The sequence below is a fragment of the Dendropsophus ebraccatus genome, chromosome 11 (assembly GCF_027789765.1).
Source record: "Dendropsophus ebraccatus isolate aDenEbr1 chromosome 11, aDenEbr1.pat, whole genome shotgun sequence".
NCBI lineage: Eukaryota > Metazoa > Chordata > Amphibia > Anura > Hylidae > Dendropsophus > Dendropsophus ebraccatus.
In genome coordinates, this window is record NC_091464.1 from 42,184,661 (window position 1) to 42,206,040 (window position 21,380).

Consider the following 21,380-nt stretch of genomic DNA (forward strand, 5'->3'; position numbering starts at 1 on the left):
CCAAGCCGAGGAGCGTCAAGGCACAGTCGTTACACCAGCCTTATTTATGAAAAAATATTTACCATATTTTCCGGCATATAAGACGACTGGGCATATAAGACGACCCCCAAGTTTTCCAGTTAAAATATAGAGTTTGGAATATACTTGCCTTATCAGACAACACCAAATAATAATAAATAAAAAACATCAGACATCAGCGAGATCTGAGAGGCAGAGAAGGAGGTAAAGTCATACTGCTAGGATACAAGGACGGGCCAGATAGGTGAAAGAGATGTGTTTTTCTGGGCACAGCACCACTCTACTATATAAGATGACAAGTGGCGTATAGGAAGACCCCTGACTTTTGAGAAGATTTTCCTGGGTTAAAAAGTAGTCTTATACGCAGGAAAATACTGTATTTGTATTTCAGAGGTCTAAAGTCTTGAAGGTTCATGAGCTTAATGGGAACCTGTCGACACTCCTGACCTGTCTATTTTAGTAATATTTATTAGAAGGGGAAGTCTAAGGTGGATTGGTCCACTGAGGGTGCTAGTCAAGCCCCCAGTTTACCAAACCGCCCCATTTACATAAGTAATAAACTACACATTTTCCGAAACCAGCGCCAAGGGTGAAAATTACCTTTATCCTCAGCTCCGCGTGAGCTACAGGGACATATCAGCAGGTAAGAGGCTTCTAACCTGCTGATAGTTTCCCTTTAAAGTAAATCAATTTAAGGTTAGTGCATTGTAACCTGCTGTTAGACCCTTACACAGAAACATATGCTGCCTTTATTATGTCGAGTTCGTCATATAATATTCGGTTTATTATTAATGCTAATGCTAACCTATTTTAATAACCTTTTGCCCACCATCTGACCAACCCAAAAAATTGGCCAGTACATCTAATACAACTATTTTTACTGTGCAGGTGCATGATGCATTGGCTGAAATACAAGCACAAGTCAAGGTGGCCTCAAATGAACAGACCCTACATTGTCCAGTGTATGCAATAGCATAGCACTGAACAGTATATATAATCTGATGATTGCTTTAAATAGTCCCCTAGAGCTTCGTTTCTCAACCTTTTCAAGCCAAGTACCCCCATGCAACAAGATGCTCCAGCCGAGTACCCCCAAGGATGCGATCCATTATAAACATTGCCTTAGGGTTGATTCACACGTACGTTTCACAACTAAATCCACTGCAATACTGTGTACTGTTATGACCTATGGCTCTACATTCCCCCTGTGGATTTTCATTCCGCTGCAAGAATGTAGCCACAGCCTATTTAACTACTTAGCTGCCGGGTCCTAAACAGATCATACTTACCTGCCGGGCTCTGGACAGATCATACTTACCTTCCCGCACTCCCACCTGCTTCTCTTGCTCCCGGCTCACTAAGGCCCAGCAGCCAATTAGGTAAATAGGCAGTGGCTACATTCTTGCAGCGGAATGAAAATCCGCAGGGAGAATGCAGAGCCATAGGCCATAACGGTACAGAGTATTGCAGTGGATTTTGCTATGAACTCTGTATGTATGACTCTACCCTTACTTAGGACAAGATCACACTGCTGCCATGGGCTCTGGATAAAATCTCTGTCAGAAATTCATTCACAGATCAGATCCCCCCCATAACAATGTGACTGATCTGTAGGACCCAGTAATAATGCTCAAGTAATGTCATATAATAATGCCCCCCTAAGTCAATAATAATGCCCCCTGTGAACAGTAATAACATAGTAACATAGTTTATTAGGTTGAAAGAAGACAAGAGTCCATCAGGTTAAACCTAGGGAAACCCTACTGTCTTGTTCCTTCCCGACTCCAATGGTAATCAGAATAATCCCTGGATCAATGCCCCTGTGGCCAGTATTAATGCCCACCCTGTATGCAATGCCTCCTGTAACCTGATATGCCCCCTGCAGCTAGGTATGACCAGTACAACTAAGTATACCCACTGAACCCAGATATACCACTTGCAGTTAGACATGCCCCTTTCAGCTACTGTAGGTATGCCCCCCTGCAGCCAAATACACCCCTTGCACCCACATATGCCCCTTTCAGCTAGGTATGTCCCATGTAGCAAGATGTGCTCCTAGCCACGTATGTCCCCTGAATATGCTGTCTGTAGCTAGGTATGCCCCTGCAGTCACATATGTCAGGTATGTCCCCTGCACCTGGATTTGTTAATTCCAGATGGATTTGTCCCCTGAAGTTGAAGATGCCTCTTGTTGCCAGATCTGTCCCACAGAGCTGTATATGTCCCCAACAGATACGTCCCCATGTAGCCAGATACCTCCCCATGTAGCCAGATACCTCCCCCATGTAGCCAGATACCTCCCCCATGTAGCCAGATACCTACCTCATGTAGCCAGATACCTATCCATGTAGCCAGATACCTCCCCCATCAGTCAGATATCTCCCCCATGTAGTCAGATACTTCCCCCATGTAGCCAGATACCTCCCCATGTAGCCAGATACCTCCCCCATCAGTCAGATACCTCCCCCATGTAGCCAGATACCTACCCATGTAGCCAGATACCTCTCCGTGTAGCCAGATACCTCCCTCATCAGTAAGATATCTCCCCCATGTAGTCAGATACCTCCCCCATGTAACCAGATACCTCCCCATGTAGTCAGATACCTCCCCCATCAGTCAGATATCTCCCCCATGTAGTCAGATACCTCCCCCATGTAGCCAGATACCTCCCCATGTAGCCAGATACCTCCCCCATCAGTCAGATACCTCCCCCATGTAGCCAGATACCTCCCCCATGTAGCCAGATACCTACCCATGTAGCCAGATACCTCTCCATGTAGCCAGATACCTCCCCCATCAGTCAGATATCTCCCCCATGTAGCCAGATACCTCCCCCATGTAGTCAGATACATCCCCATGTAGCCAGATACCTTCCCCTATGTAGCCAGATATCTCCCCATGTAGTCAGATACCTCCCCCATGTATCCAGATACCTCCCCCATGTAGTCAGACACCTCCCCATTTAGTCAGATACCTCCCCCTATGTAGCCAAATACCTCCCCATGTAGTCAGATATTTGCCCCATGTAGTCAGATACCTCCCCATGTAGTCAGATACTTCCCCATGTAGTCAGATACTTCCCCTTTGTAGCCAGATACCTCCCCATGTAGTCAGATACCTCCCCACGTAGTCAAATACCTACCCATGTAGTCAGATACCTCTCCATGTAGCCAGATACCCTCCCATGTAGTCAGATACCTCTCCATGTAACCAAATACCTCCCCATGTAGTCAGATACCTCCCCATGTAGTCAGATACTTCCCCACGTAGTCAAATACCTACCCATGTAGCCAGATACCTCCCCCATCATAGACAGATACCTCCCCCATGTAGTCAGATACATCCCCATGTAGCCAGATACCTTCCCCTATGTAGCCAGATACCTCCCCATGTAGCCAGATACCTCCTCCCCATGTAGTCACATACCTCCCCCATGTAGTCAGATACCTCCCCATCATAGACAGATACCTCCCCCATGTATCCAGATACCTCCCCCATGTAGTCAGACACCTCCCCATGTAGTCAGATACCTCCCCCTATGTAGCCAAATACCTCCCCATGTAGTCAGATACCTCCCCATGTAGTCAGATATTTGCCCCATGTAGTCAGATACCTCCCCATGTAGTCAAATACCTACCCATGTAGTCAGATACCTACCCATGTAGTCAGATACCTCTCCATGTAGCCAGATACCCTCCCATGTAGTCAGATACCTCTCCATGTAACCAAATACCTCCCCATGTAGTCAGATACTTCCCCACGTAGTCAAATACCTACCCATGTAGTCAGATACCTCCCCCATGTAGCCAGATACCTCCCCCATCATAGACAGATACCTCCCCCATGTAGTCAGATACATCCCCATGTAGCCAGATACCTTCCCCTATGTAGCCAGATACCTCCCCATGTAGCCAGATACCTCCTCCCCATGTAGTCACATACCTCCCCCATGTAGTCAGATACCTCCCCATCATAGACAGATACCTCCCCCATGTATCCAGATACCTCCCCCATGTAGTCAGACACCTCCCCATGTAGTCAAATACCTCCTACTATGTAGCCAAATACCTCCCCATGTAGTCAGATACCTCCCCATGTAGTCAGATATTTGCCCCATGTAGTCAGATACCTCCCCATCATAGACAGATACCTCCCCCATGTAGTCAGATACATCCCCATGTAGCCAGATACCTTCCCCTATGTAGCCAGATACCTCCCCATGAAGCCAGATACCTCCTCCCCATGTAGTAACATACCACTACCATGTAGTCAGATACCTCTCCATCATAGACAGATACCTCCCTCATGTGTCCAGATACCTCCACCATGTAGTCAAACACCTCCCCATGTAGTCAGATACCTCCCCCTATGTAGCCAAATACCTCCCCATGTAGTCAGATACCTCCCCATGTAGTCAGATACCTCCCCATGTAGTCAGATACCTCCCCATGTAGTCAGATACCTCCCCATGTAGCCAGATACCTCCCCCATGTAGCCAGATACCTACCCATGTAGTCAGATACTTCCCCTTATGTAGCCAGATACCTCCCCATGTAGTCAGATACCTCCCCACATAGTCAAATACCTACCCATGTAGTCAGATACCTCTCCATGTAGTCAGATACCTCTCCATGTAGTCAGATACCCTCCCATGTAGTCAGATACCTCTCCATGTAACCAAATACCTCCCCATGTAGTCAGATACCTCCCTCCATGTAGTCAGATACTTCCCCACGTAGTCAAATACCTACCCATGTAGTCAGATACTTCCCACATGTAGTCAGATACCTCCCCTATGTAGTCAGATACCTCCCCCATGTAGTCAGATACCCTCCCATGTAGTCAGATACCTCTCCATGTAACCAAATACCTCCCCATGTAGTCAGATACCTCCCCATGTAGCCAGATACCTCTCCATGTAACCAAATACCTCCCCATGTAGCCAGATACCTCTCTATGTAGCCTGATACCCCCATGTAGTAATGTCCCCCCGTACCCCAACACAAAAACAAAAAAAACTTCATACTCACCTAATTCAGGCGTGGGTCTTCATGTCTTCTGTCTCTGAGCCGTGGAGTCAGCTCTGCATCGAGGTCTGAGGGGGAGATAGGAGGTGAAGAGGTGAATGGAGGAGAGAGGGAGAGGGAAGGTGAAGGGGGGGGGGTGGAGAGTGGGGTCCTTCCATAGCTACCAGAAGAACCTGTAGCCGTGGGTCTTGGGGGGGGTGGATCCGTATCTGCTGGCGCGGGTCCCAGGGGGCGGATGCCAGGGTTGCTGGAGGTCTGTAGAGGCCAGCACAGATTTGGGGGTTGTTATGGGGGGCCGATGCTGTTGGTGCAGGTTCCAGGAGAGCGGGGGAGATAGCTGACTGCGCCCCCTGTCGGTGCCTCTTGTTACTAACTGCCCTGAGTGTCTGTCCTTCCCCCAGCAGCATCTCCTTTCCCACACAAAGAACGCTGCTGAGCTGCTGCTGGGGGAAGGAGGAGAGAGCATCTCAGGTGAGCGGCATTGCTGAGTGATAGCAGTGTCCTGGCACCAAAAGTAAAACTTTATTTTTTCCCCCCTCTGGCGAAACCCCTCAACCTGTAGCACGTACCCCTTGGGGTACACGTACCGCAGATTGAGAAACACTGATCTAGACCCTGTTATGCCCTTCTGGTTGAGTGGTGAGATTGTCCTGAAAAAGAACGTCCCCTGCTGGTACCTGCCCCTACCTCCCTACGTGTTTCACCAGCTATACTGATGGTTTCCTAATAACTGCAGGAATCATAGCGATCTAATCCATAGAGTGTGATTGGAGAAGGAACGGCCATAAGTCATCAGAACTTCAATAGATGGTATTTATTATGGGTCAGAAATATGACTGGTGAGGGAGCTGAAGTCCATGACCAGAATGGAACCTTACCCACAGCATAAACAGGACGATCTCCTCATCTTTTTGGGATTTTTTCCCTCTATTTTAATTTTTTTCCCTCGTCTTCGTTCCAGCCAGAGGCCGACCTGTCTGGATTTCTCCTCACGCTCTCTTCTTATTTGGCTTCTGGTCAACGATTTTTTCCTCTGGAATTTGAAGAAGGAGCGGAGGCTTTTAAAACGTCTCTTCCTTTTAATTTCTTGAGTCTTTTCAATAAGTGTCATTGCTACCGATGCATGTTTCTTCAGCTTTGGTTTACAATCAGCCATATTGTCTGATGTATTGACATGTACATGTACTGGCCAATGACTGATGGTTTCGGCCTCCTCCACGGTACTGGCTTGATCCCCTCCATCAGTTGGCTCCTCTGGAATCCCATTCACCTCTGGCACATCTGCAATGTAAAAGGGAAGACATCAGAATCATCCTGTGTTATGAGCCTCTACCTGCTGCTCTATAGACAGAATACAGGCCGCCATAGACGACAACCAGTATAACACTAACAGGGTAAGTGAGGGGGATCTGGATCTAAATCTTAATGGGGTACTCCGGAGAAAATTGTTTTCTTTCAAATCAACTGGTTTTAGAAAGTTATATAGATTTGTAATTGATTTCTTTTTTAAAAATCTCCAGTCATCCAGTACTTATCAGCTGCTGTATGCCCTGCAGGAAGTGGTGCATTCTTTCCAGTCTGACACAGTGCAAATCCCCACAGAAAAGCTCTCCTGCTCTGGACAGTTCCTGACAAGGACAAAGGTGGCCGCAGAGAGCACGGTGTCAGACTAGAAAGAATACACCACTTCCTTCAGGACATGCAGCAGATGATAAGTACTGGAAGACTGGAGATTTTTAATTAGAAGTAGAAAACAATTTTATCTAGCTTTCTGACATCAGTTGATTTGAAAGAAGAAAAAAATGCCAGAGTTCCCCTATAAGACATTTATGATATAGTATTACCTTGTTTATGTACAATGACCTCTCTTAACTCAGTCTCTTCTGGATTTTGGTGACGCCGGCGTCGAATCCAATATATTGCGCTGTGAAACAAAGCAAAGTCCTTAGATAAACTTCTATAGATGACAATATTCATTTACCTGTTCATTTAGCAGCCATCCCCTTATCTGCATATAATGTGGCTGCAATAGTAACTGCGCCCTCTAGAGGTCTGATAGAAAGCTACATGTCAGCTCTGTTTCCTAGAAAATGAAGCAAGATAATAACACCGCCTCTATATTAAAGGGGGACTCTGGCGTGTTTTTTTTTTCTTTTAAATCAACTGGTGTCAGAAATTTAGAGATTTATAATTTACTTTTATTTGAAAATCAGCACCATGTCAGACAGGAAAGAATACAACACTTCCTGCAGGATATACAGCAGCTGATAAGTACCGAAAGACTGGACATTATTATATAGAAGTAAATTACAAATCTATTGAACATTTTGACACCAGTTGATCTGAAAAACAAACAAACAAAAAAAAAAAGACAGTTCACAGGAGTTCCCCTTTAAGCTTAAGGCTTAGTCAGAAAATATAAAAAGCAGAAACTTACCAGAAGATGAGGGTAACAACAGCAAGGACCACAGCGACAATCAGGCTGATAAGGCCTCCGCCTAGTAATAAACACAGACAGTTATTATTATTATTATTATTATTATTATTATTATTATTAGAGATTATATATATATATATATATATATATATATATATATATATATATGGAAGTGACTACTCACTGTTATGTCCGCTGTCCTGTCCGCTGGCACTCACTAACCCTGAGGTCACTGTCCAGAAAGGAAAATACAGACATTAAATACAGAAATGTAATTTCCATGTAGAAAAGTAAATTTCCCCAGTATGAAGCCATTACCTGATGTCTCAGTCACCTCTTCTATCCCAAAGCCTGAAGCTAATAGCATAAATAGCACAAGCCCACTCTGTGCCTCCATCATCTACAAGTGCAGAATCAGGAGTGAGGCCAGTGCAGCCCGGACACATAGAACACTGCCCATCCGTAGTGATGTCATCACTCATCAGAGCTGTACTGTGAGGCTGTGTCACTGATGATGTCACAGTCACATAGGGGGAAATTTATCAAACATGATGTAAAGTGAGACTGGCTCAGTTGCCCCTAGCAACCAATCAGATTTCACTTTTCATTTCTCACGGCGCATTTTGTTGCCTTCGTTAGGGGGTGATGATGTCCTATCCGATTAGGGTTTATATGAGCCCATTCCACCAATCGCTCCTTTGCTGTTATTAATAATCACGCATGTCCCGTCCACTATCTACACTCTCTGGATGTGTCACAGTAAGGCCGGAAGCTTAATTGTACATTGTAGCTTCTTTGTAATATTGGGAGGATTCATCTGAGTTCAAGTTGCTAATGAACTCACAGTGATCAGTCCTCCTGGTAAATGCACTGAAAAGAAGTGAGGGGGTGCCCGTTTGCATATGTTGTAGTTATGTCCCTAAATGAAAGCTTCTGCTGTCTTCAGAAAATAGAGAAGCCAAACTCACCCGGACCAGGTGAGTAGAAAAGAACGTTCCTCAACGTTCCAGCAAGCCCAGGTGACCAGTAAGCACCCAAGGGGAATAGCTTAACCCAGGGGAGGATTAACTTCACCATAGGCCCTGGGCTGTTCACCAAGCCCGGGCCACCCCCTTCCCCAACTGTAATCATGGCAGCACTAGCGTGGTGTTCATAGTACAGGATAGATCATGTCATAATGATCTAATTTGTTCAAAATTGCTAGAAAAAGCAGCAATTTTTTGCAAATTATGGCAGAACTGTAGCCAGGAGACAATACACCACTGAAAGTATGTCTTTTTGGGTAGCCATGGGCCCCCCAGGAGTTTAGGGCCCCAGGCTACCGCCCGAAAAGAACCTATTAGAATCCACTACTTGCTGTATCCATGTAAAACTAAGTCAATGAGACACAGACCCATCCTCCCCCCCCCCAAAAAAAAATACTATACTGTGATCTATACAGATGCCCGCTTACTGTAGGTGAGTAGGCGACTTAGCACAGACCCCTCCTCACTCCTGGCTGTGTGGCGCAGCATCCTCCTCTGTTGTGCACGTAATGGTCACAAGAGGCTGCAGTGCAGAGGAAGATGCCAGGCCCTAGAGACAGGAGAGGGTAGGGCTCAGTGTTATCAGGTTGTGTTTGTGTTAATAACGCAATGTGAGAACCCAGCACTTTCTCTGCTTTCTTACCTACTGAGTTAGTAGCGCCGTTCTGCTAGATAGGCGCTCGTTTATAGTGCCTATTATAAGGCTCGATCAGCCATCCGTTGCACATTACTTTTAAACGCAGCGATGCACGGCCGGTGGCCAATGATTTTTGAACATGTAGAAAGACATTGATCAGTTAATGGGGGGATTTCGCTAGGGAGAAGCAGTGTGAGTATTATGGCTAACCTTTTATTTTACCCCGGGGCACCCCTACTGAATAATGTTCTACAAAATACAAAAGAAACATCATTCAGTGACTCAAAGGTGACGTCTTCTTTGATCTGAGATGTTTTCTTTCCCTTTTCCTCTCAATCTGGCCCAGACCACCATGATGATTTCTTGCAGCTACAATTCATCTCTTCTGAACCTGCGAGACAAACATCTTAGACTCGTCAATTTACCAGCAACTTCCTTCCCTTATTCCAACCCATAAGGTTCCAAATAATAGTAATTCCACTTTTTGGTATGATTTCCAGTAAAGTGAGTAGGTATGTGGGTTCCCCCCGTATGTAGGATCCCCTACTGTGCCCCCAAACAGTTATCAAATCCCCTGCTGCTGTGCCCTTTATATAGTAATACTGCCCCCTGCTGTGCCCTCCATATACTAATAATGTCTTCTGCTGGGCCCACACTTAATGTTATACTGTGCGCAAAAGTGCTGTGTGTGGGTTAGCAGCACCTGAAGCAAGGAAAAGTACTGTGCCCCCCAATGCCCCTAGCATTGTAGTCAGTCCCCAGTGGTGTCCTGGTAGCTGTAGTTAAACCTCCTCCCCCAAATCCCCAGTGGTGTCCTGGTAGCTGTTGTTATCCCCCCTATCTACAGTGATGTACTGGTAGCTGTAGTTCTCCCCCCCCCAGTGGTGTCCCGGCAGCTGTAGTTCTCCCCCCTCCCCCAGTGGTGTCCTGGTAGCTGTAGTTCTCCCCCCCCCATTGTTGTCCTGGTAGCTGTAGTTCTCCCCCCCAGTGGTGTCCTGTAGTTGTAGTTCTCCCCCCCACAGTGGTGTCCTGTAGTTCTAGTTCCCCCCCCCCCCAGTGGTGTCCTGGTGGCTGTAGTCCTCCCCCCCAGTGGTGTCCTGTAGTTGTAGTTCTCCCCCCCCCCCCCCCCCCGGTGTCCTGGTAGCTCTAGTTCTGTGCACTGATGTCTTGGTAGCACTAGTTCCCCCCCCTCCCTCCCCGGTGTCCTGGTAGCACTACTTCTCCCCCCTGGTGTCCTGTAAGCTCTAGTTCTCTCAACCACCCCCCCCCCCCTGGCGTCCTGATAGCTCTCGTTCTCCCTCCTGGTGTCCTTATAGCTCTAGTTGTTGCCCCTGGTGTCCTGGTAGCAGTAGTTCTCCCCCCCAGTGGTGTCCTGTAGCTGTAGTTCTCCCCCCAGTGGTGTCCTGTAGCTGCAGTTCTTCCCCCTTCCCCAGTGGTGTCCTGGTAGCTGTAGTCCCCCCCCCCCCCCCCCCGGGTGTCTTGGTAGCTCTAGTTCTCCCCCCTGGTGTCTTTATAGCTCTAGTTCTCCCCCGCCCCCAGTGGTGTCCTGGTAGTTGTAGTTCCCCCCCCCCCCCAGTGGTGTCCTGTAGCTGTAGTTCTCCCCTGCCCTGGTGTCCTGGTAGCTCTACTTCTCCCTCCTGGTGTCCTGTAAGATCTAGTTCTCTCAACCACCCCCCCCCCCCCCCCCCCGGCGGCGTCCTGATAGCTCTCGTTCTCCCTCCTGGTGTCCTTATAGCTCTAGTTGTTGCCCCTGGTGTCCTGGTAGCAGTAGTTCTCCCCACTGGTGTACTGGTAGCTGTAGTTCTCACCCGCCCTGGTGTCCTGGTAGCTCTAGTTCTCCCCCCTGGTGTCCTGGTAGCTGTAGTTCTCCCCCCCATGGTGTCCTGCAGCTGTAGTTCTCCCCCCAGTGGTGTCCTGTAGCTGCAGTTCTTCCCCCTTCCCCAGTGGTGTCCTGGTAGCTGTAGTCCCCCCCCCTGGTGTCTTGGTAGCTCTAGTTCTCCCCCCTGGTGTCTTTATAGCTCTAGTTCTCCCCCGCCCCCAGTGGTGTCCTGGTAATTGTAGTCCCCCCCCCAGTGGTGTCCTGTAGCTGTAGTTCTCCCCCGCCCTGGTGTCCTGGTAGCTCTAGTTCTCCCTCCTGGTGTCCTGGTAGCCGTAGTTTTCCCCCCATGGTGTCCTGGTAGTTGTAGTTCTCCCCCCCAGTGGTGTCCTGTAGCTGTAGTTCTCCCCCCAGTGGTGTCCTGTAGCTGTAGTTCTCCCCCCAGTGGTGTCCTGTAGCTGCAGTTCTTCCCCCTTCCCCAGTGGTGTCCTGGTAGCTGAAATCCCCCCCCCCCCCCAGTGGTGCCCTGGTAGCTGTAGTTCCCCCCCCCCCCCTGGTGTCCTGGTAGCTCTAGTTCTCCCCCCTGGTGTCTTTATAGCTCTAGTTCCCCCCCCTCCCCCCAGTGGTGTCCTGGTAGCTGTAGTTCCCCCCCCCCCCAGTGGTGTCCTGGTAGCTGTAGTTCTCCCCCCCAGTGGTGTCCTCTAGCTGTAGTTCTTCCCCCCATTGGTGTCCTGGTAGCTGAAGTTCTCCCCCCCAGTGGTGTCCTGGTAGCTGTAGTCCCCCACCCCCACTGGTGTCCTGGTAGCTGTAGTTCTCCCCACCCCCCGGTGTCCTGGTAGCTCTAGTTCTCCCCCCTGGTGTCCTGGTAGCTCTAGTTCTCCCCCCTGGTGTCCTGGTAGCTCTAGTTCTCCCCCCTGGTGCAGGGGCGGCTGTTGGTACATTATACTAGTTCAGGTGGACGATATGGCCTTTGTGTGTGTCTTTAATTGAAAAGTCCATTGAAATTAAGGCTGGCTTCCCACTGAGGAATAGGTGAAGGAATTAGGCGAGGAATTGAAGAAGAATCCGCTCTTATTTCAGCTTGAAATTCCTCCCGTAAAATATGTAGAGAGCAATGTCCCATTGTGTTCAATGGGATTTCTGCTCTGTTGTTCACACTGCAGAATTTCCGAGCAGAATTTTCTGCCGCTGATACTGTCATCTCTTTGGACTGAACCTATTCTGCCCCTATTCTGTCAGAGCTAAATAGGCAAGGAATTTCGAGCAGAAAACTTTCCTCGAGAATTCCTCAGTGTGAACACAGCCTATTAGTAAAAACTGTGAAAAAAGAAAAAATGTGTGTGAACGGCTATAAAATGAAGTCTGCTGATTGCAATAGGTGTCCGAAAATAATTGAGATGATCATTATTTTGACTTCTGTGCACACAACATCCGTTATTTTATATATTGTGTGCATTGGACATCCTTCATCCCATTGATTTAATTCATTGCATTGAATTACATTGTGGCAGAAAACTGACATCTTTTTAAATAGAAAATGGGGGCACCTCTTCTCTTTTCTTGACGTTGAGTGAAAGTAGTTTAATCATTGTCTGTAGCCCCTTACGGTTATTGTTTCCACGTTTGTGTTTAAGAACTGCAGAGAAATTGCATTAAGAAAAAACGAATGTGGTTTTCAAATAACGTATTTGTTTTTTAGATTAAGCTTGGTAAGTAGCAGCAGGCAAAACCTACTTTAGCAGTCTTGTTTTATTACAAACAATCTGACAATCCTGGTGATGCTGATCACATTGCACAGCCCAGACAGACAGTTTAGGTTCTAGATATGAACATAAAGTACATAACTTGGCAAAAAACACAAATGTGGAAAAACAACCTAAATCATCCCTTGGGGGCTATTCACATATTCAGGTTTTCAATTGCAACTGATGATTACAAAGCCAGGAGAGGATCATAAATATGTACAGTAAAAATCCATTTTGAAATTCATTCCTGGCTTTGTATTCAATAACTGCAATTAAAAACCTGAATGTGTGAACACACTCTCATAGTTGTTAGAACTTACTTTCTCTTTGCTGAACAATGTTTGTTCATTGTATGCAAATGTGGGAAATGTTTGTAAACCTCAGGCATCCTGGCACCCTACTTCTTTCTATGTAATAAATCAAGGTATTGGAATCCTAACAGACTTTCAGTTGTTTTATTTGTCCCAATTAAACAATGTTTCCTTCAAACAATGCTCCTTTTGGAGAAATAAGGCCATGTTAACACATAGCGTTAAATTAGCCATATTTTGCAGCGCTAATGAAACGCTGTGTTTGAACATAGCTTGAAAGCTTTTAAATTATGTATTTTTACTGAATACATTTACATTTACATAATTGTTATGTTATAATGATGAAGACCAGGGATGAGCGAACATGCAAGTAAATGTTCGTATCTTCATACGAACATGACGCTAATTGTTCGTGTCAATTTGTTCGATGATCGGAATGGTTATAATGATCATTTTCAAACTTGCGAACATACTCAACTGCGTAATTTACGCTTTGTGGCTGATAATCTGTATGCATGTGTGTAAATCTAGACCAAAACGTACATAATCTTTGAGCAACTGTGTACGCAAATGCGTAATTTACACTTTGCACCTGATAATCCGTATTTATGTGCATAGACCGAAACGTATGCTTCTACTGTACGTTCGTTATTTGTTTGTGAATGTTCGGCAGACACGAACCAATCACGATCGTTTTTTTTTTTCATGTTCCAGATCTGCACCGAACATCAGGATGTTCGCTCATCACTAATGAAGACCAGTGCAGAACAGCGCACAGCAGCAACTGACACTAGAAGATTGCAGTTCCCTGGATAGAGCGTCACTCCATCGCTACGATGCATGAGCGACGTCATTCCTGCGTTTACGGAGTGTAAAGTGGAGGTGCTTGGGGACTGCAGCACTGCTTTATTTTTTAACATGGAGATTTGAAATTGTTATCTACTTGGGGAGGGGGGGGGATCAGCATGTTCTATGTGGTGACCATAAATCATAATGTCTGCTACACACCACTGACTTCATTGACCCCAATTGCAAATGATAGCTGGACACAGATGCAGAATGCAAGGCAGGACCGGAAACAATTTGCAGGTATTGTTATATGCTCCAGGTAGAAAAAGTGATTACTACCCTTTTAAATGGAACACAAGGTGTAAGGGTAGTATGACCATGAATAAGACCACCTTGAGTCGCATTGACTGTAAATTGGAAACTTTGAAACTTTTTCTATCTTGTCCTTACTAAGGATAGAAGGTAATGCTTGAACAGGATTATTTATGGTTGAACTGGATTGTGTGTATGCACCTTTTGTTAAATGCCGCAGATTTTCTGTACACATACATTCCTTACCTCTGATTTTGGAGCGCGCTGGGGGGTACTAGTGGTAGCTACATGGGGATACCAGCGTGTATGTGGGGGGGACCCACAGGAGGATTTTGGGAATATTATTTACTGCGGGGCCAACTATGAAAGGGACTACCTACTGAGGGGGTTCCAACTTGAAGGGGAGGTACTTACAGGGGGATTAGCTACATGGTGCATATGCTTTACTGGGGGGCTAACTACCAGGGGGATACTTAACTACTATATGGAGGCACAGAAGGGACCTAACTACTATATGGGAAGCGACTCTGTACCCCCAATCTGACCCCCCCAGACCACTTGTACCTTCGTATAGCTGCTTTTAATCCAAGATCTGTCCTGCGGTCCGTTTGGCAGGTGATGCAGTTATTGTCATAAAAATTTACTTTTAAAATTGCAGCTCCGTGCCCTACAGGCGTATTTGTGTCCTAATTTTGCACCACCCCTCCATCCCTCCTCCCCGCCCTCCTCATCATTAGGAATGCTCCAGACAGATTTTCTCCTATTCCCCACCTGTGTTACCATGGCACATGGGCTGGATCATTAAGACACCTGTGCAATGTTCAAACAGAATTAAATGTTCCAGTGGCATTCCTAATGATGAGGAGGGTGGGGAGGAGGGACGGAGGGGGTGGTGCAAAGTTAGGGCACAGATACGCCCGTAGGGCACCTGCCAAACGGACCGCAGGAAAGATCTTGGATTAAAAGCAGCTATCCGAAGGTACAAGAGGTTTGGGGGGGGGTCAGATTGTGGGTACGGAGTCGCTTTAACCACCATGTGAAAGTACAGAGGGGACGTTATACGGTGGCACAGAGGGACTTAATTTATTTAGTGGTGTTTCTTGCTAAGACGTTTCCAGTTTTGTTTTGTTTTTGTTTTTTGTTTGTATTAATGTAGCAGGGTAGTTAAGTCCTTCTGGCTTTGGCTATTAAATCTGAATTAAAAAAAAAAAACTACCACAAAACCTCAGTGGAAACATATGTGGCAAGAACTGAATAGGGCTAATCCAGGATTAGAAAAAGCTCAGCTACTTTCTTGCAAAAACAGCACCATCCCTTTCTTCCATCTTTTGGCCATCATTTAAGTGCCAAAAGATGATTGTTTATTGGTAATGACGGATGCAAATAATGTTCATGATTAGGGATGAGCGAATCACTCAGAAATTCACTTTGCTTATCCCTATTCACGATCATATATGAATCAAAGCTGTCTATGCTGCAAGGTAGAGGTAGAAAACATACTGCTTTGATTCATTTGGAAATCATAGTGGTGGAGAAGAAACTTCAGCTACTTACCAAAGACTGGATCATAATTAGAGATGAGCGAACTTTTCAAAAGTTCGTTCCAACCGGACTTCCGGATTTTTTTGAAAAGTTTGATTCGACTGAATTTCGGATTTCTTTGGATTTCATAGTTTAAAGCATCTATATGATACGGGGTTAGTGTATTTGGTTGAATTTAGGGCTCTACATGTCAGTAACATTATTATCTTTTCAATATCTCAAAGTCAATTTTTTGTTTTAGATTTCAATATTCACCATTACAGGGTCCAAGCAGGAAAAAGGTCACAAATGCAGTGAAGGAGCAGTCTCTCCACTACACTCTTGCAAGGGTCCAACTATAGTACTTGGATATCTGTATAGCACGTTTTTGTTCTGTGCACCCTTTGCTCTCCTATGCCTAATCTATCTACCTATCTATCTTTCGCCCTCTCTATTTTTCTCTCTCAATCACAATATGTTTCTCCTCTCTGCTTTCCTAAGAATGTTTTTGTCTTTGCTTTTGTACAATATCTTCTCAGTGCAGCAGCGTGCAGCAGCAGCGTTTTGTCACTGACGAGCTCTGTGCACTGTTAACAGTCTCCTTCCTCTCTGTGTGCTGACTGCCTCATGCGGTCATGTGACCGCTCCTTTTAAAGCAATACCGACGTCACACAGGGGGTGGACTAGTGCAACATCCCTGCTGATTGGATGTGTTCCGGGCATCATGTGAAAGCGCTTTTCCCGCCCAGAACACTTCCTGCTTTCTAAAATGGCGGCTGCCATTTTAGAAAGCAAGAAAAAAGAAATTCGGAGCGGACTTCCAAAAATCTGAATCCAACCGGACTCGGACTTTTGGAAAAATCAGAACCGGATCCCATACCGGCCGAACCGGTTCGCTCACCTCTAATCATAATATCAGAGGGTGAGATGTTTTTTGAGTGAGATAAAGGAACATGTCAGACTAGGTTTCAGAGTCTGTATGCAGGGTCTTGGGATTTGTTAGGTTGGGTAATAGGGGTGAGTGGTACAGGTGTTGAACAGCAGTTGATGTGAGCAAGGAAGGTCGTTTTGCAGCGAAAGCTCTGGAGCCTCAAATTCAGAGTTAACATTTTGGAGATGAGAGATACAAGAAGACGTAGGTTGTCAACAATGACTGCTACTAGGGGAGAATGTTTGCCCATTGGAAAGCCTCGTATAAGGTCAGCTATCAAGAGGTGCTCCTGCAGAGAGGTTTCCATAAACAAGATGAAAAAAGTCGTTGAAAGTCAGAAGCCCCACTGAAAACCATTATTTATTGTAAAGGTTAAAGCGAAACCAAGGCTTAATTTTTACATGAATGAACCGATGCCGGCCCAGAAATGCTGGTGGTGTGGCTCTATTAGAATTAATGGAGCCGTGACACAAAGAGGAGGGTCACACTGGGGGCTGACGGGCCCACCTCTAGTGCTTCATCCCAAGCGAGAGCTTTGTAATAGATCGCTGCTGTGCACGGGAAACCGGGCTGCGGTTCAAAAATGGACCGAGGTACTGGCATCCCTGCGCCGGTCTATTCATGTTAAAAACAAAAAAGTGATATATCAATGGTACATTCGCTTTAAAATGGCATTCTCTTTGATTCTGGTGCAGGGGGTGGAGTACAGGGTGAAGATAGAATAGATGAGATAAGGGAGAAAATTAAACATCTTGAGGGAGAAAAGACATATAATTTCATGCAAGCCTACTAAAGGCCTATGTGAGCTATGAACCTGCTGAATCACCTGAAGAACCCTAAGTACTTTTTGTCTGCCTTCCCTCCCTTTTACTTTGCCAACAAAAGGGCCCAAATTGTGAGGTCTAAAATGAAGCTATATGGGTTTAGTCGTGGCATCCTTACCTTACTTTCGGTAGGACAACTTTATGATTTTCCAGCAATCAAGGGGGCAGTCCATGACCTGACATACTAAAAAGCTGAAAAGAACATAATGGGCTTCATAAATAAAATTTGTGTAAGTGAAAATTGACCAATGGCTCATAAAAACAGATAATGGCCCATAAAAACAGGTAATGGTACAGATAGGTTGTTGTTATTAAAGGGAACCTATCACCCTCCGTGCCGGGGTGACGCCTGCCCGACCCCCGGTGGAGCCTCATATACTTACTCCTTCCCCAAAGACGGGTGTCACCCCGGGGTGGGGGTGACAGGTTTCCTTTAATAATAATGATGATCGAAGCAAATCTTACTAATTCCGATTCGCAGCGAATCGGGCATTTAATTTGCCTGATTGAGATTCAGATTCGCTTCGCAAATTCGCTAATGATGGCGGCCACAATAGCGACCGCACATGTTAGCTTATACTTACACAGTTCCATACATTACGCAGTGGCGAACATTATGCAGTTGAGAATATTAAGCAGCTGCGAATTTTACACAGTTATATCATACATCACAAGATAAACGTTAACATGTTCGAAAATGATTGTTATAACCATTCCGATTATCCGGCAAATTGTTTGTATCGGTGAAATGAACAATTAGCGGCATGTTCCTATGAACATACGCACATTTACAAACATGTTTGCTAGCCACTATTTTTAATGAAATTCATTTGTATGCAGTTCGCAAATATTCAAAAATTCGTGCAAATATTCACAAACTTCATGAAACAAATTTTTTAAGTGATTCGCTCATCTCTAATAATCATATTAATAATAATAATAATAATAATGATATTGTTATGAAATAAAGGTATAGCCTGAGAAATTTACAAGGAAATAAAGTTTATAAAAACCCCTAACATAACATTCCTAATTAATATTGAATAGATTTCTTTGTTTAGTTGGTATGACAAGAAGACTAGTGTTTACAGAGATTTACATAAAGCTACTATGCCAAACTTATTATATTATGCTCTGTGTCACATTGCATATTGTATTTTTTTTTTTTTTTTATTGATCTTATTCTAGGTGATTAATTACCAGGAGGTAAAAAAAATTGCCTAACAGCAGGAAGTGTGATAAAATATCTCTAACAAAAAGAAGGACTATGGGGATGGTCAGGAAAGCCCTATATACATAATGTGAATCTGTGACCCCTGACTGCCCACTAAGTTGATGACACTGCTGGATAGATATAAATGAGAGCATTCAGAATATATCTTTATTGAGTCTGTGTTTTTATCTTAATTAAAAAAAAAAACACCTTTATTTGGGCTGTGAATAGGGTCAAAGAGGCAGAGCTTATTTTTCTCTGTGTTTTTTGAGAAAAGTAAAAACACAGACACAGGCAACAAAGATGTGTTTTCAATGCATTCATTGATATCTATCTGTATTTTCCTACCACAGGTGTTACAGTTATATACACCCCTCGTAAAAGTCTGTACTTATTGTACATGTGTGGTGATAAAAGTCGTACTAAAGTTTCACCACCAGATGTCACTGTATTATATATGTGTATTTGGAAGCCGCACAGCTGAATCATGTAAAGTGTTATTGTTTCTTTATGTGTCACCTGAATCTGCAGACCAGTAGGAATCTGTTTTCTTCTCTCCTATCAGCTCTCTCCCTATTTCTTCTGCTGCACTCTTCACCCGCTCACAGCGCACATTATTTATGCTAGGGAAGTAAGTCACATGGGTGGAGGAGGTGCAAGGTCTTTTGTGTTAGGCATTGTGGAGGAAGCACACAAGCTAGATAGCTCTCCACAGTGGTCCTATCTGGGCCCTGGACCTCTGCCAGGTCCCCATACCCTCAAGTCAGTCTTAGCTAACACCTCGGATGGGTAGGAAGCAAGACAGCACTTAGTCCACAATATTTCTTTACTAGTAATGCTACACCACACTATGCAATGCTAAACCCCTCTTAGGAGAGGACAAGCCAGAGAAAACCTCAACCCATGCCGTGGACAAGGAGAAATAACAGAGCAGGACAGTATCCACAAAAGCCAAAGAGCTAGGAACTGATCTAGATAGAGCAAAGTTGCATTAAGCCTATGAACTCTATCTCGCAGCGCAGGTGTCAGCAGGAAATCCCTAGCATTCCGTTAATCCCAGGTAACAAGGTCTGGGGCCTGAGTCACCCTCTAGGAAGGTTCAGTCGAGTCTAGTGGGCATAAGGTGGTGTGAAGACTAATTCAAGGTCAATACATGAGCACAGGTGTTCTTCTTCTTCTTCTAAGTATTCTACCTCATCCTCCCACATCCCGGCAAAGCACATTACTACCTGGTTTTAGACTCTTATGGCATTCTACTTCTACTACAGATCAGGTTGCCGTATTGTCAAGTATTTGTCTGGAACTATTTTTAAAGTGTGTTATCTGGTGCTTTATCAAGAGAAACATCATAATCTTGTACCCTACTGCAAGCAGACACTTTTCTAGTAAACCCAATTTATTTAAGGTAAAGAGACTCTGTGATTCTTTCCATTTTCCACTGACACAGCACACACCGTAACCTTGGAATACTTCCCCTTTCTGTGGGTTGCGGTTCCGATAGTCTGGGAGGGTATTACACCACTCTGGCCATCCATGATCTCATTAACCCAAGGTACCCCGTAGCAACCTAACAGGACACTGACCAGAGGGGAAACAGGCCTTGTAAATTAAAACCAGGTGTGCCATCACACCTGTGTGCCCAACCGGCACTGGCGTCGCAAAGTAACACTCCAAGGTCCGACTGTATCTCGGCCAACCACCACAGAAGTGGCGTCACACCTCACCAACTAGCAAGTGACTAGCCACTCCTCCGACAGCGCACCTGGGGCTCACCACATATCCAGCGGTGCCATCAGCTTTGAAAGCATTCAGTGGGTTACAGATTTGCTTTAAAAGGGTTGTCCAGCGAAAATCTTTTTCTTTCAAATCAACTGGTGTCAGAAAGTTATAAAGATTTATAATTTACTTCTATTAAAAAATATCAAGCCTTCCTATTCTTATTAGATGCTGGATGCCCTACAGGAAATTTATTTTTAGTCTGATACAGTGACATCTCTGGCCGAGACAAGAACTGTCCAGAGCAATAGATGTTTTCTATGGGGACTCATAGAAAACTACAACAAAGTTCCTGTCTCACCAGAGAAGTCAGCAGAGAGCAGTGTGTCAGGCTGAAAATAAAACAACATTTCCTGTATGACTTACAGCAGCTAATAAGTATGGGAAGACTTGAGATGTTTTAACCCTGCTGTTCTGTTCTACACACATATAATGTTCCAGTCATTTTTGACCGGGCCTATTAAATTCTGGATTTTTAAATAATTTAAGTGTTTTATTTAAATTTTTTTTGCATTTTAGGGCTATGTTCACACTACGTAACAGACCGGCCATTCCGTGATCGCTTAAGTACCGGCCGGATAATCTTTCCGGCCGCAGAGCTCTGATGCGGGTGCATCAGCATGCGCCCGCATCAGAGGTTTCCATGGCACACAGTGAAGCAAGTGGCCGGAACTGCTCGCTTCACTGTGTGAACTGACAGGGCTTTCTGCGGCCGGAATTCACTGAATTCCGGCCTCAGAAAACTGACATGTCAGTTATTTGCGGCCCCGTATGGGATCCCGGCCGGAGCGTATACGATGTGTATACACTCCGGCCGGGATCCCATACCAGATGAGGTTATGTTGCGCTCCGCAAAAAGTACGGCCGTTGTTGCCAGTGGCAATAACGGCCGTACTTTTACGTAGTGTGAACATAGCCTTATACTGTGTGTGAACATGGTTGTTCATAAACAAATTAAAAATGAAATCAAAAACTTAATTTTTATTTTTTGTGTCAAA

At 45.2% G+C, this 21,380-nt stretch overlaps 1 protein-coding gene across 1 annotated transcript; it reads right to left on the bottom strand.

The window, feature by feature from the left end:
• Positions 1-5,919: 5,919 nt before the first annotated feature.
• On the bottom strand, positions 5,920-7,942 carry LOC138767386 (uncharacterized). The gene is made up of 5 exons (XM_069944887.1): positions 7,801-7,942; positions 7,667-7,714; positions 7,483-7,543; positions 6,890-6,969; positions 5,920-6,326 (listed from the first exon to the last, which is right to left on the bottom strand). The coding sequence occupies exons 1-5, from the start codon at positions 7,880-7,882 to the stop codon at positions 5,920-5,922; spliced, it is 678 nt and encodes a 225-aa protein (XP_069800988.1). The 5' UTR covers positions 7,883-7,942.
• Between the last annotated feature and the right edge of the window lie 13,438 nt (positions 7,943-21,380).

Bases quoted from the DNA above. Each gene is read 5' to 3' on its own strand.
- LOC138767386 (XM_069944887.1), bottom strand. From the start codon at position 7,882: ATGATGGAGGCACAGAGTGGGCTTGTGCTATTTATGCTATTAGCTTCA. The intron at 7,715-7,800 runs GTAATGGCTTCA...CTTTCTGGACAG, and splicing joins AGAGGTGACTGAGACATCAG to TGACCTCAGGGTTAGTGAGT. The intron at 7,544-7,666 runs GTGAGTAGTCAC...GTTTATTACTAG, and splicing joins ACAGGACAGCGGACATAACA to GCGGAGGCCTTATCAGCCTG.